Here is a 16,950-nt window from a genome sequence, read left to right on the forward strand (position 1 = left end):
AGAGAGATTAGAAGTCAGGGTAATCCCCAATAGAGAGATATGATCTTGCCTAGAGATCAGAGCATCATCAAAGATAAGCATAGAAGCAGAAGAATCCTTTCTGTGAGAATAAGACTGGGTTTTAGAAGGGTTGAAATCAACTTAGTTATCTCTGCTCCACTGGAGAATTGCCTGGAGATCAGCATTTAAAGAATTGGTAGTGGATATTCGAGAAGTTGAAGCTTTTTGAGCAGGGCAAGATATCAGAAACTGGAGGATGGAATGCAATGTGCTTTCATCAGCAAAACTATGAATAGGATTTCTGGTCAATGGAAAAAGGTCATTATCATTACTATACAAGAGAAAAAAAGTGGAAGAAAGACTTGAGAACCTTGGAGAACATCAGCATTAGTGGAGAAGTTAGAAGACAGAGAGCCATCTACCATTACTACAGTGAGTGGTCAGAAAGAAAACTGGATACCCAATTACAAAAAACAGTTGGCAACCCATAAGATGGAAGCTTATTTATTTAGACCTTTATGATAAATATGATCAAAAGCCTTTCAAAAGTCAAAAGCAACTGCTTGAGTTTCACCAAACGTTTCCACTGAATATATTATCCATAGATGGAAAACATAAGCCAGAACATCACCAATGGATCGACAATGATGGAATGCATACTGATGATCATTATCAGATGGAAGGTTTCTAGATTGTTTAACAGTTGGTGGTTAATTGATTTCTCCATTACTTTAGAAAGGGTAGAAGTAATTGCAATGGGATATTAACTGGATGGGAAAGATCTATCACCCTTTTTAGGAACTGGCTGGATATGAGCAAATTTTCAAGCAAAAGGAAAAACATCTTTCGAATAAGAAAGTGAAAAAAGGCAACACAGAATAGGAGTAAGTTCAGGAGCACAGGTTTTGAGAATAAGTGGAGAAATACCATCAGGACATGGAGCTTTCTTAGGATTAAGGTTCATCAAAACACTTCTGACATCCTTTTGATGGAAGACCACGGAGGCACTGAATGAAGCATACTGGGAATGGTGGGAGGTGGTTTACCATGATCATTAATACACGAGAATGGCTCCATTGGAAAAGAGACCATCATCAAGTTGTGACCTTGGGTGCCAAGAGAAACACTGACCTCGACTGTGTACTTAAAAGGGTTGTTTGTGAGAAAAAGATCAAGAGTGTTGGCTGTGTGGTTAACACTGTCTGGTATTCTGGTAGGTAAATGAATCTGTGCGAGGTCATTAGTAATCGCAAAAGCCTCAGCATCTCGACCAACTGGGCCCGTGTGACTAGAAAACGGAAGCCAACTGGAGCTGTGAACATTAAATTACCAAGGAAAATTACCACACTGTTAGGAAAGTTGGACTGGAGAAAGTTATTTCAAAGTGAGTAAGTCAAAGAGTTCCAAGTGTTTAGTTGAGTTGGGAGAATGATAGAGGCAACAGATAAATCTGACACAATGTGGTAGAGAGATTTTAAGCCAAAGAAGATCAAAAGAGAAGATTTTAAATGACTAAATCTCCAACAGGGAATATCAAAATGGACATATGCACAAGTACCACCTTTATAGTGAAAGAAATCGTACAGCAAACAATTCAGTCAACTGAGATGAGCAGTGGTTGAATCAACCTATAACTGAGATTCTGTTGAAAAAAGTACATGGGGTTTGACAGACTGTAAGTGGAAATGGACATCATTGAAATTAGAACTGAATCCACCTGTATTTGTGAAATGAATGAGGGATTTTAATAAACAGGGAACTTATCTGAGGTTTAATGAGATAGGCAACTCACGAAGGAATTCACAATGTGAGATGTTATGCAATGAAGCCACTACACAACTTTGGTTGGTTTAATGTGTATAGAAATGATGCTATTGCACCACCTTATATAACAGTACTGCAATTTATTAAGAAAAAGCAAGACTGATATATTGTAAGAAGATCAAAAAAAAAAATATATATATATATATATATATATTGGTGGCACTGTGTCAATATGTTTGTTACAATTAGGGGTGCTACCTCAGGTTTTCAGGCATCACTTGAACGTTGGCACCCGGGTGCAGTTAAATTTCACTGCAGGAAAATCTGCCATTTCACTCCTAAGCAGCAATTTCCTAATGTTCACCACACTCATGCTATGATATGATCAAATGATTTTGTTGATAATCAAATCTTGCATGATGTCCCTCAATGGTTGCTCCTAATCACAACTGATATCAAACTTAATTTCCACAACTGAGTTTTGTGCCAGCTTATTGGTATGTTCGCTGAGTATTACTAATATATATTTTTTTTATCTTGTATCAGTAGTTTATAGGTTTCTAGACAACTTCTCTCACACACACACACACACACACACACACACACACACACACACACACACACACACACACACACACACACACAGTAGATGACTTTCATCAACCGGTGAAATACCACCACTTTGCTTATTGGAGGCTTGAAGTGGTGAAACCCATGTTTAGTCTCTAGAGCAAAGTTTCCAGCATCCCCTTCCCCCAATACTTCTCCTTCAACCCATGCACGGTACTAAGTACTATAAGTTTTGATACCTTTCGTGTTTGGGGTTTTCATAAAAAAAAAAAAAAACATATGGAGGATTCCTTCATATGTATTTAATCTATTAACTATTCCTCTATAACTTCATAGCATGTTGTATTCTTCATACAGTAGGCTCAATTTTCTGCTTTGTGGGTTAACCATGGAACTTAATTATCAGTGATATTTTTAGATTAATTATCAGATTTATCATATTCTCCCACGATACCAATGTAGTTTCAACAGTAAAGACTGCTGCGAAATACTTATTCAACTCAGCCACTATTTTGGCTAGACTGCTGATTATATCTCCTCTTTGATCTTGTAGCAGTAGGGGGTCTATCAAATTTACTTTCTGAATTTTTGCATTCATAACTTCTTTTCCTCATTCTTAGCTTTCTCCACCAGTAATTTTTAATACTCAGATTTTGCAAGACTTACCCTGCCAATGGTTTTATTACATCTGCTTATATTTTTTATATGAAGCAATGTCACAAACAACAGCCTATTACTATCTCATGTCATTTTCTTTTGCTCAATTAAATCTTTCAGCTCTCTTATCTTGGCATCTTCCTTTTGTAGTACTTCTCAACTGGAATGAAGGTGGTTGTGGCCTCCATAATAAATCCCTTAAACACCTCTCATAATCAATACTATCAAATATCATATAGTAATAGCTCTAGTAATGGTTAACAGAGCTCAAGAAACATAAGTTTGCAGTAGCAGTAATTAAAAACCTGAAATTTCCCTTTGACCACTGAAATTTCTTTGGATATTATCGATTTTACAACATTATGATCACTCCCCACTATCACTTAAGGAACTGTCTTAAAGTCAGGTGGATGAAAAAAAAAAAGCAAACTGACTTTAAGAACCATTCTGTTCCAATTTGATGATAGAAAACCGGATATTTTTTCCAAGCAGCCTTTGACAGAGAAGCTGACTAATTCACTAGTGTTTTTTTTTTTTTTTTTTTTTTTTTTTTATGTAAACCCCAAACACGAGAGGTATTAGAACCTATAGTACTTAGTACCGTGCTTGGGTTGGAGGTTGAGAAGACAAAAGAAGATATTTGTCGACATTGGACTTGAACTTCTGTAGACTGTAATCTTCAGAAAATACGTATGAAGGAAGGTTGTTCCAGAAAGCAGCAGTTGAATGAATAAACAAGGAAGATGAAAAGTTGGTTCCGTGAGTTTGAAGTTGGCCAGTAAATGGATGTTGGCTGGTGGCGGCACGTGTTCGGATGTTTTGAAAGAGAGAACAGGAATTATAGAAGCCAATTCAGAAGAACAGTGCCCATGGAAGTATCTGTAGAAGAGGCATGCAGCAGAAACATGCCAAAAGACATATATATCATTTTGCCTAGAAATCGGAGTGTCACCAAAGGTAAGCATAGGAACAGAAGAATCCTTTTTTGCGAGATATAAGACAAGACTGAGTTTTAGAAGGGTTGAAATCAACTAAGTTCTCTTTGCCCCACTGGAGAATTACCTGAAGATCGGCATTTAAGGAATTGGTAGCAGATTTTCGAGAAGTTGAAGCTGATTGAGCAGGACAAGGTTTCTCAAAATGGAAAGTGGAATGCAATGTGCTATCATCGGCAAAACTATGGATAGGATTTCCAGTCAATGGAAGAAGGTCATTAATATACAAGAGGAAAAGAATGGGAAAAAGAACTAAACCTTGGGGGACATCGGCATTAGTGGAGAAGTTAGAAGACAGAGAGCCATCTACCATGTTTTTGGTTTTTTTTTAGGAGCATTAGCAACTAAAGCCATATTGCTCCGGGATATGAGGTGGTCAGTCCCTGACCTTTCCGCATCCTCTGTATTTGGTGGTGATGGGCTCAAACCCCGGTCTAATCAAGAAGCGTGTGCTACGCACTGCTGCTCCTTCCCACCTGGCTACGGAGGCGCCGCCATCTACCATCACCCTCAGTGAGCGATCAGAGAGAAAACTGGATAACCAATTACTAAAAACAGTTGGCAAACCGTAAGATGGAAGCTTGTTTAGAAGACCTTTATGCCAAACAAGATCGAAAGCCTTTGAGATGTCAAGAGCAACTACTTATGTTTCACCGAACCTTTCCATTGAATTAGTCCATAAATGAGTAACATAAGCCAGAATATCACCAGTGGATTGACACTGATGGAATCCATACTGGCGATCATTGATCAGACGGAAGGTTTCTAGGTAGTTAAAGAGTTGGCAGTTAATTAATTTCTCCATTACTTTAGAAAGAGTAGAAGTAATTGAAATAGGACGATAATTGGATGGGAGGAATTTGTCACCCTTTTTAGGAACTGGCTGGATGTGAGAAAATTTCGAAGTAGATGGAAAAAACACCTTTGGAATAAGAAAGTGAAAAAAAAGGCAGCAAAGAAAAGGAGTAAGTTCAGGAGCACAGGTTTTGAGAACAAGTGGAGAAAAACCATCGGGACCTGGAATTTTTAAGCATCAAGATTCGTCAAAATCCTTCTGACATCCTTTTGATGGAAGACCAGAGGAGGCATTGAATGGAGCGTGTTGGGAATGGTGGGAGGTGTTTTACCAAGATCATTAATACATGAGTTGGAAGAAAAATGGGATGCTAGCATGTCAGCTTTATCCTTGGCTGAAGTGACAACAGAACCATCTGGTTTGGACAGAGGTGGGAGCAGAGATGGGCAAAAGTTGCGGCCAATAGCTTTGGCAAGAGACCAGAATGCTCAGCTACCATTAGGGCAAGAAGCAAGTTTTCTACTCTTAGCCTGTTCAAACTTTAGTTTGGACTGATTAATAACTGGTTTACAATGGTTGCGAGCTTTGGCGTAGGCAGAAAATGAAATTGAAGAATTAGAAACAAGCCAATTACGATATGCAACATTCTTCTCTTGAACAGCCTTAGCACATTTATTGGAAAACCAAGGTTCAGATAAAGGACAAGATTTTAAAGTGGAGTGTGGGATAAAGGATTCCATTCTTGCAAGAATAATTTCGCTGACACGATCTGAGCAAATGTTGACATTAGATGTTTTGATACAGTAATCCGACCAACGAGAAGTAGAAAAGACGTCTCGCAGGTCATCCCATTTTGCATTCTTGTAATGCCAAACCACACGAGGTGGGGAATAACCATGAGATAAAGGCTCCATTGGAGAAGAGACAATCACCAAGTTGTGATCTGAAGTGCCTAAAGGACCTCTCACTTCAACCATGTACTTAGAAGGGTTGTTTGTGAGAAAAAGATCAAGCGTATTGGCTGTATTATTAAGATTATTATGATTATTGTTGTTTTTATTTGGGTTTTTTTAGGAGCATTAGCAACTAAGGCCATATTGCTCCGGGGGATATGCGGTGGTCATTCCCTGACCTTTCCGCATCCTCCGTATTTGGTGGTCACGGGCTCGAACCCCGGTCTAATCAAGAAGCGTGTGCTATGCACTGCTGCTCCTGCCCACCTGGCTACAGAGGTGCCCCTGATTAAGATTGTCTGGTATTCTTGTAGGTAAATGAACAATCTGTGCAAGGTCATTAGTAATTGCAAAAGCCTCAGCATCTCGACCAGCTGGGTCAGTGTGACTGGAAAACGAAAGCCAGCTGGAGTTGTGGACATTAAAATCACCAAGGAAAATACCTCACTGTTAGGAAAGTTGGACTGGAGAAAGTCAAGTTGCAAAGAGAGGAAGTCAAAGAGCTTCAAGTGATTAGTGGGATTGGGAGAATGGCAGAGACAACAGATGAATTTGACACAATGAGGTAGAGAGATTTTAAGCCAAGGAAGATCAAAGAGAGGAGATCCCAAATTGCCAAGTCTCTGACACGGAATATCACAACAGACACATGCACAAGTACCACCTTTGAGGCGAAAGGAATCATACAGTGAATAATTTGGGCATCGGAGATGAGCAGTAGTTGAAGCAACCGATAACTGAGATTCTGTCAGAAAAAGTATGTGGGGTTTGGCAGACTGCAAGTGGAAATGGACATCGCTGAGATTAGAATTGAGACCACGTATATCTGTGAAATGAATTAGGAAGTGTTTGGGAGGTTTAGATCTTTTTGCAGATAAGCTTGCTCTATTAGTTTGACAATTCATGGTGTATTCAATAGTAAGAAAAAGCGGATGGGACATGCTGTATGAAGTAATGAAATTTTTGGATATGGCGTACACATGGTAAGAACATAACGTGGTCTCGACAATGCTCCCCGCATACACACTACTTGGACTCCCTCCAATCACTATCTGGCAGAGTAGAGGTAGCAAGATTATACACTAGCTGATCCGGAAGCCTCCTAGAAAGTTACCAATAGGTTCGGTCCGGTGTACTAACTAGCGGCCGGCCTGTGAACACCGTTTTAGAGCTGTACCCTCGAAATGTAAGGAATATTGGATCTCGCCACGATGTTGATCATAACCTCAAAAGTCATCAATCATACTGCATGGTGGAAGAGATAGGGAAGGGTTGACCGGAACTTAGCTCTTGAGACTAAACATGGGTTCCACCATTTCAAGCCTCCAATAAGCAAAGTGGTGGTATTTCACCGGTTGATGAAAGTGATCTACCACCTAGTACTGCCTGGTAACATAGAGGGGCGGCATTCCTCCATGTGGTGTGGATGCCGCACCTCGACCCCTGCTTACATGGGTTCACACCTGGGTGGTCACCCACGATGTATTTGTGCATGGAGGTTATACCCAGGATTACTAATAGTCCCACCATTGTGAAGGTGCAAGCAGAGGATTTGGCTGTCACAGACCGTCTGGACATCGCCGAAATTGGGTCCACTCGACTTGAGTGTCACCCGAATATCAGTTCTATCAGCGTTTCAGACTCCCAGGTAGCAAGTATTTGGCATAGAGAGGAGATTGGCATAGATTTGGAATTTGACCTGGAGAGGAGAAAGCCAAAATGTCTCTGCTCTTTGTAATCCAGATTGACTCAATCCTGTAATTTCTGAATTTGGCTGGTCACAGGTCAACCCTAGCAGCAAAGGTTAATGACACAATTCAGAATCACTTTGACAAGAATGGCATCCTAAATGAGTTTTGGCATGGTTTCATAACAAGATCTTGCTTGCCAAACCTAGTAAGTTACTATTACAAGGTTATAAAGCAGTTGGATATCAAAAACAACTCTGACTTTAAACATATGGATTTTAGTAGTGTTTGATACAGTTCCTCATGAGAGGTTAGGGAAGGCTGGGATAACAGAGAAAATCTATTGGCAGATGAGTGGTTGGCTGAAAGACAGGAGACAAAGGGTGGTCATAAATAGGTATTATTCTGAGTAGTGGAGCAGCAAGGGGGGAGTCTCTCGGGGATTAGTGCTCAGGCCTTTCTTATTTGTTATCTCCTAAATGATAATGATGAGAGAATACAGGGGAACCATCAAAGTTTTCTGGTGATTTAAAGGCTGGGAGAGTGGTTAATGATCAGAACAAGGCTTTACTGCTTCAAAAGGATTTGGACCAAATGTATGTATCCATTTGGGGAACAGAAACCCAGAAGTAGGTCACAGAGTAGGGGAAGAGGAACTAAAAATGTTTAGGATGAGAAAGACTTGGAGCCTATAATAGAGCTGAACTAGAAAGATGCCAGTATTTCCCCAATCCATAAGGGAGAAGCTAAAGAAGTATAGAAAGTATATACAGTACTATTATACTTCTACAGTATAGAACTATAGAATACTGTATACAGGTCTGGAGATTAACACCAAAAGGTGTAGAACTAGATGAGAAGGTGGCATAAAGAAAAGCAAACAGATTAGTGAAGAACACTAAGCATTATCCCTATGAGGAATGGCTTAGAAGATGTGGTCTAAGCGCAGAGCTTGGCAGCTGGGGGGGGGAGGTTATCATTGAAGCAGATAAGGTCTTAGTGGGGTCTATAACAATGAATTGGGGAAGAATATTCTCCCCAATAAATATTAGTATTGATAAATGATGAAAGGAATCAAGCAAAAACAAGTTAATACAACAGCGACCAAAAAATAAACAATGAAATGAAATAAAATAAAAATCTTCGGAAGTAACAGTAGATTAGATCATAAGAATACCTTCAAGCAGAGTGGAGTGAAATACTGGAATAAGTTGCCTGCAGTAGCGGCGAAGATTGAGAGTTTAGAAAAATTATTCTAGGAGAAATGAAGAGGCACTTTCGGATGATGAAAGTAATATCAGAGTTTTTTTTTTTTCTTCTTGCAAATGCAGAGTAATTTTCCTTAATGGAATCATTATGCCATTTTTACTAACTAATACTAATATTTCAGATATTGTACATTAGCATTAGTTGAGAAATATGATGCAAGTAAGCAAGTTTATACAGCATCAGCTAATAAAAAAAAAAAAACCTTTTCCCATTTCACTGATCCATTCATTCCAAATGTTTGTCTAGTTCTGGCTAAATTTATTTAAGCTATCAACTTCCACAACAACAGGTGGAAGTTTGTTCCAGCAATCAACTACTCGCTGGCTAAAGGCAAATTTCCGCACATCTATTCTACAACTATCTTTCCTCAATTTGAAACTGTGCCCCCTCAGGTTCTTAGTCTGAGCAAGACGAAAAATCCCATCAGAATTCAGCTTGCTCAACCCACTCAAGGCCTTATACATCTCAATCAGATCACCTCGTAGGTGCCTACTCACCAGGTGCTGCAATTTGCAGAACTTAAGCCTTTCTTGGTGAGAGCACCCCTTTGTTTCCCTCACCAATCTTGTTGCCCTTCTTTGTACTCGTTCTAGCAACTCTACATCGTTCCTAAAATGAGGCCTCCAGGCCTGTACACAGTACTCTAGGTGTGACTTGACCATTGCCTTGTATAACGGGATTATCACCTCCTAGTCCCTGCTAGCAAAATTCCTATATATCATTGACAAGACTCCATGACCTGCCCTGGCATCCCGTCTGCACTGCTCAGCGAACTTCATATTTGGCTGCACAATTACCCCCAGGTCTTTTCACTTTCCACTTCCATGAGTGTAGTACCACCCAGTTGTTATGTTTCTCTTTGGTTATTGCTACCCATATGCAGTGCTTTGTATTTGTGAATGTTAAACTCCAGTTGCCACTTCTCAGCCCATTTTTCCAACTTATCTAGATCCAGTTGGAGTAGCATACTGTCGTTAAAAACCCTGCCAACCTTTCTATCATCTGCAAACTTGGACATTAAACCTGATATACCTTCATCAATATCACTGATAAATATACTAAACAACAATGGGCCTAATACTGAACCCTGAGGAACTCCAATTTGTTCAGCAGTCTTCCATGTGCAACAGTATCAAAAGCTTTCCTGAAATCCAAGTATATGATATCAAAATTATTTTTTGCATTCAGTTCCTTTGTAACCACATCATAGTAAGCATTCAAATTGGTCAGACAAGACCTCCCTTTGACAAACCCATGCTGTGTCTTAACTATTACTGCAGTCTTGTTTAGATGATCCTGCAATGCTTCTTTAAAAAGTAATTCCATTATTTTCCCCAGAACAGAAATTAAACTAACAGGTCTGTAGTTACTTGTGTCACCTAGATATAAGTTAGATATAACCTAGATATATGGGCAGATGGGCTAAGAAGTGGCAACTGAAGTTTAACCTTGACAAATGCAAAGCACTACATATGGGTAGAAGTAACCCCAGAGAAAAGTACCAACTGTGTGGTACTACACTTAAGGTGGTAGAAAATGAAAAAGACCTGGGAGTAATTGTGCAGTCAGATATGAAGTTTTCTGAGCAATGCAGACAGGCTGCCAGGGCAGGTCATGGGGTTTTGTCAATAATATATAGGAATTTTGCTAGCAGGGAAAAAGAGGTGATTGTCCCTCTGTATAAGGCAATGGTCAGGCCACGCCTTGAGTATTGCGTACAGGTCTGGAGGCCTCATTTTAGGAAGGATGTAGATTTGCTTGAGCGTGTACAGAGAAGGGCAACAAGATTGGTGAGGGGAATGAAGAGATCCTCTTACCAAGAGAGGCTTAAGTTCTGCAAACTGCAGTGGCTGTTGACTAGGCACCTGCGCAGTGATCTGATTGAGGTGTATAAGGCCTTGAATGGGTTGAGCACGCTGAATTCTGAAGGGATCATTCCACTTGTTCAGATTACAAACCTAAGGGGGCATATATTCAAATTAAGAAAAGACAGATGTAGAATAGATGTGCAGAAATTTGCCTTTAGCCAGCGGGTGGTTAATTTCTGGAACAAACTTCCATCTGTCATTGTGGAAGTGGATAAGTTAAATAAATTTAAGGAGGAACTGGACAGGCATTTGGAGGGAATGGTGCGATTTTTTTTTTTTTTTTTTTTTGGCTGATGCTGCATGAACTCATACACTTGCTTTCTTGCATCTCATGCCATTACTACTACTGCCTTTTGAACCTCCTTTCTGAATTGGTGATACATTTTCACTTCAAGTACATGGGGATCTCCCCTGAGTCCAAGGAAACTCTCATAATTATGGCTAAGGGTTTGCTTACTTCTTTTGCTGCCTCCTTTAATATAACTGGATAGATCCCGTCCACCCCAGGTGCCTTCTTCATGTTTAACTTCAATAATTTCTCCTCCACTTTGCTCTCAGTTATTACAAAATCACTTAGCTCCCTGTCAGCATTTGATAAACTTCTGACACTCCCCTCATTGAACAACTCCTCAAGTGTGAATGTAGATGCAAAATACTCATTCAGTTTATCAGCTACCTGAGCATGATCATCAATAGTCAACCCATCTATGTTGTGGTCCAATCTGATTCATCCCTTTCCTTCTAGAGTTTACATAAGTAAAGAACTCCTTGCTGTTTTTTTTTTTTTTTTGCATTCTTTGCCAAAGATTTCTCATAATCTGCCTTTGCCTGCCTAACCTCCTTTGTGACTTGATTACAGACTAGTTTATACCTGCCATAGGCTTCTGTATCGCCTAATACTTTATATGCATCCCATACATTCTTCTTCTCTGCCACTAGCCTCATTAATTCATCTGACATCCATTTAGGCCTAAACATTGAACAGTATTTCTTAGTTGGAATGAAAAGCGTAGTATCCTTCAAAATTAAGTCCCTGAAGGCTTCCCATTTAGAATTCACTGTTGGTAAAATCATCAGTTGATCCCACTGTACAGAATTTAAAAACTGTCTTTAAACTGTCTAAAAACAGAATTTAAAAACAGTGATCAATACACTGTGATCACTGTTGCCCAGTGGTATCTTTATCTACAGATCCTTAATGCATGAAGAATCACTACTGATAACCAGATCAAAAGTATTACTCCCTCTGGTTGCTTCTCGAACATGTTGCTGTAGAAAACAGCCATCCAATAAATCCACAAAAGTCTTGCTAGTGTGCAAGTAACCAACCCACAAGTTCCAGTCAATATCTGGAAAGTTAAAATCTCCCATTATAAGACATTCTGATTTACTGTCCCACTCTATTTCTCTGCACAATTGCTCATTATACTCATCAGATTTATTAGGTCTATAAAATACACACCTACTCTCATTTTTCCTTTCCCTGTGCTTATTTCACACAGACTCAACACTGCATTGTCCACCAACATCAATTAGATGCACTTCCTTAGATTTTATGTGTTTCTTAACTAACAGCATAACCCCTCCTCCCTTCCTATACACACTGTACTCCCCAAATTCCAACTCTGCACTGCCTATATCTGTGTGACACTACATCTCTGATATCCCAACAATATCTGCCTTTGATGTCTTCACTAGCACTTCAAGCTCATCAAATTTATTAACTATACTCCTAGCATTGGTGTACATGCAAGTATACATGCACCTGTTCCTGCTCCTCGCCACCCTAACACAGCCCATGTATTTACTTGTTCCACTATGACTCCCAGCAGTCCTGGAGATATCCATTACCTTGCTTTCCAGTCTGCTGCCCATTCTAATAGAAGCAGTGCAAGAATCACTTTTGCCTCTACCTGCGGCCACTGTTAATCTTTTAGTCTGTGTATCCCCCCCCACATTAGCAGTTTTCCGACCCACCTAACACTGCCTTGATAGCATCAGCAAGCATTCTTGCACCCTTTCTATTTAAGTGTATCCCATCCTTGCAGAAGCAGTCTCTTCTGTCAACAAGCACAGACCAGGTTGAAAAAAATTCTACCCCTTGAGCTTTGCACAATCTCTCCAGGGCTGAATTGATTGACAAGGCTCTCATCATATACTCCCTCCTATTGTGTCTAGGTAGAATTGCAGACACTTTCACATTCAACCCTAACTCGCAACTTTTTTTCAATATTGACCTGTACTTGTTGACTAAATCTGGAGATCTCTTACTTTTAATGTCATTAGTTCCAACGTGTACAACAATATCAACTTTTGTACCCTGAAAAGATGATATCTGCTGTACAACGTCATCAACTTTTGTCCGTGGCAGACATACCCTAGTCCTGTTCCACCTATCCTTCTTACAAAGTATATTCCCCATCTCCCTGACAATAGAGTCGCCAACAATAACTAGTTCCTTTGGGACTAGTGCATTCTGCCTTGGAGATTGCCTCTGTGTTGCCTGATGCACAGGAGTGAGCTCTGTTGTTGAGCTAAGTAGCTGAGAGCCTGATGGGCCCCTCATATTAATTTCTTCGAGAGCATTTACCCTACACCTCAAGCTCTCATAAACACCCATCAGAATGCTGAGTTGGCGCCTAATTTCTTGACACTCCAAACACCTAGCACACACAAAGGCATCCTCCTTGGCTAGATCACATCCTGTTTTAGAAAGGTCGGCAAATATTTCACATTTTGCACATTTTTTGAGACTGTAATGAATTGGAGAATCACCCCTTCGTTTCCCCCCCCTGAGCCACAGCTCTTGCTAGTCTGTGATCTTTGCTTCGCAGCTCTAGTCTGAGTCACGATTTTTGTTTAAATACAATTTAATTAACAATGAAATTTAATAAGATTAATAATATTTTTGATTAATTGATAATACTATAATATGCTAACAGATTCCTAATACAGTGCTGCGTATTACGCTATCTAGTTTAACTTTATACCTTACGCTATCAGTTCGAAATACATATACGTTAAGCTATTTCTTATCAACTACAATATGGCAGCTAGTTCAACAATATTGGCGCCAACGCCGGAAGCCATAACTTCCAAAATCGCTGGTCAAATTCAAAATAAGAAGCTAACGAATGCTACTTAACCTTTTTATTATCTCCGTAAAACACAATGTACTATGTTAAATAACAAAGAATACGTTAAAAATTAAAAAACTACCAAGTCTATAATTATTTATAGATATGGTGGTGGAGTTCAACTAAACCCAGTAGTGGAGGAAAGGGACTTGGGTGTTACGATACGGTCAGACATGAAATTCTCTGAGCATTGTAAACAGGTTGCAAGGAAGGCCCATGGTGTCCTATTGATGATCTACTGAACTTTTGCAAGTAGAGATAGGAATGTGATAATCCCATTATATAAGGCTTTTGTTAGACCACACTTGGAATACTGTGTTCAAGTATAGAGACTGCACCTAAAGAAAGACATTGAGCTTCTTGAAAGGGTGCAAAGACGGGTAACTCGCCTGGTGAGAGCGGCAAAAGGGCGCCCTTATGAAGAAAGACTTCGAATGTGTGGGTTGCAGAGTTTGGAAACTAGACACCTTAGAGGAGATTTGATTGAGGTGTTTAAGGCTCTGAGAGGCATCAGTAAAATTAATGAGGATGAAATGTTCAAGATTATAAATGATGCTAGAACTAAGGGACATAAATTAAAGTTACGGGAGAAATGTTTAGATTGGACTGCAGGAAGTTTTATTTTAGCCAGCGAGTTATAAATTACTGGAATAAGTTGCTTACATGGGTGGTAGAGGCTGACAGTTTGGGGAAATTCAAAGGTCATCTGGATAGTACCTTCAGGTGAGGGAAGGGCATCGGATGATAGGTTTAATTTCTTTTTCTTTTATTAATTATTATTATTTATTTTTTATTATTTTTTTTTATCTTTGTTTTATTCGGTTTTTTTTTTTTTTTTGGATGGTGCATCATAAGCCATAGGCTTTCTTGAACCATGCGGCCATTACTAATACTATTTGTGTCACCCTTTGAACCCCCTTGTGAATTGGGGATACATTTGCATATCTTCAGTCCATGGGGACCTCCCCTGAATCTAAGGATGCTATCATAATTATGGCTAAGGGTTTCCATACTTCCCTCGCGGCCTCCTTCAATATAACTGGATGGACTCCATCCACTCCAGGTGCCTTTTTTATGTTTAACTTCAACAATTTCTCCTCCACTTTGCTTTCCATTATTACAAAATCATTTAGCTCCCTGTTAGAGTTTAGTAAACTTCTGTCCTCCCTTTCTTTACAGAATTCTTCATGTGTGAATACAGACGCAAAATATTCATTCAGTCTGTCAGCTATCTGAGCAGGATCATCAACAGTCGAACCACCAATATCAAGTGGACCAATCTGATTCATCCCCTTCTTTCTAGGTTTACATAAGCAAAGAAGTCTTTGTTGTTTTTCTTTGCATCTTTTGCCAAGGTTTTCTCATAATTAGTCTTTGCTTGCCTAACCTTCTTTGTGGCTTGATTACAGACTAGCTTACATCAGCCATAGGCTTCTGTGTCACCTGATAATTTATATGCATCCCATGCATTTTTCTTCTCTGCCTTATTAGTTGATCTGACATCCATTTAGGTCTTAATCTTGAACAGTATTTCTTAGTTGGTATGAAAAACCTAGTAGCTTCCAAGGTTATTTTCTCAAAGGCTTCCCATTTAGAATTTGCTGTTTTTAACATCATCAGCTGATCCCACTGTATAGAATTTACAAACTGTCTGAGACCACTGTAGTCACCTTTACAAAAGGAAAAACCCTTCCCTTTACTCTTGATGGTAGTTACATCTTTAAGTAAATCCCACTTAAGTACACTGTGATTACAGTCACCTAGTGGTTCCTTTATCTGCAAATTCTTAATGCATGAATAATCACTGCTGATTATCAGTTCCAGAGTATTACTCCTCTGGTTGCCCCTCAAACACACTTGCTGTAGAAAACAATCCTCCAATAAATCCACAAAATTCTTGCTAGTGTGTGTGACTAACCATCCCATAAGTTCCAGTTAATATCTTCAAAGTTAAAATTCCCAATTACAAGACATTCGGATTTACTGGCTCACTGTATTTCTCTGCACAATTGTTCACTGTACACATCAGAGTCATTAGGCCTATAACACACTTCTACTCTTATTTTCCCTTTCCCAATGTTTATGTCACACCAAACTGACTCAACATTGCACTGTCCACCCATGTCAACTGGATGCACTTTCTTAGATTTTGTGTGTTTCTTAACTAACAGCATAATCCCTCCTCCCTTTCTACCCTTTCTGTACACATTGTAATCCTGAAATTCTAATTCTGCACTGGTTATATCTCTGTGACACCAAGTCTCTGATATCCCCTACAATATCTGCCTTTAATTGGACATTCATTCACAACATACAAATATATCTGCCCACACACTTAATTTTAATTAGCGATATTCATAATGGCAACAAATGTTTGACACCGATGTTGCCCATCTCATCTCTGTATAATGAAAATTTAAACCTTTTTGCAACTGAATATGAAATTTTCTGACTTCATTTTATCGAATCACTTTAGATAAAAAAGTGAGCTTACTACCTGGCCACCCACTTTTTCCTTGGCAAAATCTTTTAACACTCCAGTGTACAATATAATTTGGTTAAACTAGCAACTTTAATCCCTAGTGCTTTGCAATTAATTTAGATATAAATTTAGTAAAGATTACTATACAAAAGAAATATAAATATATTAAACATGACACACAGTCATCACATTTAAGTTAGATTATAAGTATAGTGTCTTGATAAGAACATTGGACAAACAATCACAAAAAAGGGTAAGTTTCAAGGTAAATTCCTAATCAATGTTTAAATTAAAATGTAGCAAAAAAGTTTGATGATGTTTAATAGTCTGTTTATATTCTGACATGACTAGACAGATTAGAGAAGTTTACAACTAGTCAATTCGACAAGAATATTATCAAAATCTGATGGATACTTCTGGATTTTTGATTAGTTATTGTCTTGAATTACCTGCACCATTTCTCCATTTCCATTATATTAGATAATCAAAAGTCCAATGCAATAATAATTAAATTAAACAGAAAAAGGTAAATTGAAGTATAATATACATACTTACAATGTTGGAGAAAGCCCACTCCATAAGGAAACAATACCTTCTGATTTTGTAATTTTTATAAATGCATCCTACAGAAAGAGATATTTACTTAAACTGCTTTCTCAAACTGACAGATTTAACTAATTGCTAATAATGAGAACAGTAGCTTCTGTGAAAAGAAAATATCTTGGTTTATTCTTTAGAACAGGCCTGGCCAACCAAATCATTATGTGGGCC

At 38.9% G+C, this 16,950-nt stretch overlaps 1 protein-coding gene across 1 annotated transcript in view; it reads right to left on the minus strand.

Annotated features, from left to right (window-relative positions):
- LOC150075239 (mitochondrial glutathione transporter SLC25A40-like) overlaps positions 1–16,950 on the minus strand; it is a 92,524-nt gene that overhangs the window by 35,358 nt on the left and 40,216 nt on the right. The window contains exon 3 of the mRNA XM_090388410.1: positions 16,735–16,802. Within this exon, the coding sequence (XP_090244536.1) occupies positions 16,735–16,802 (68 nt within the window). The remainder of the gene's footprint in view (positions 1–16,734; positions 16,803–16,950) is intronic.

This window comes from Mastigoproctus giganteus, chromosome 14 (genome assembly GCF_048544385.1).
Source record: "Mastigoproctus giganteus isolate SK-2022 chromosome 14, ASM4854438v1, whole genome shotgun sequence".
Lineage (NCBI taxonomy): Eukaryota > Metazoa > Arthropoda > Arachnida > Uropygi > Thelyphonidae > Mastigoproctus > Mastigoproctus giganteus.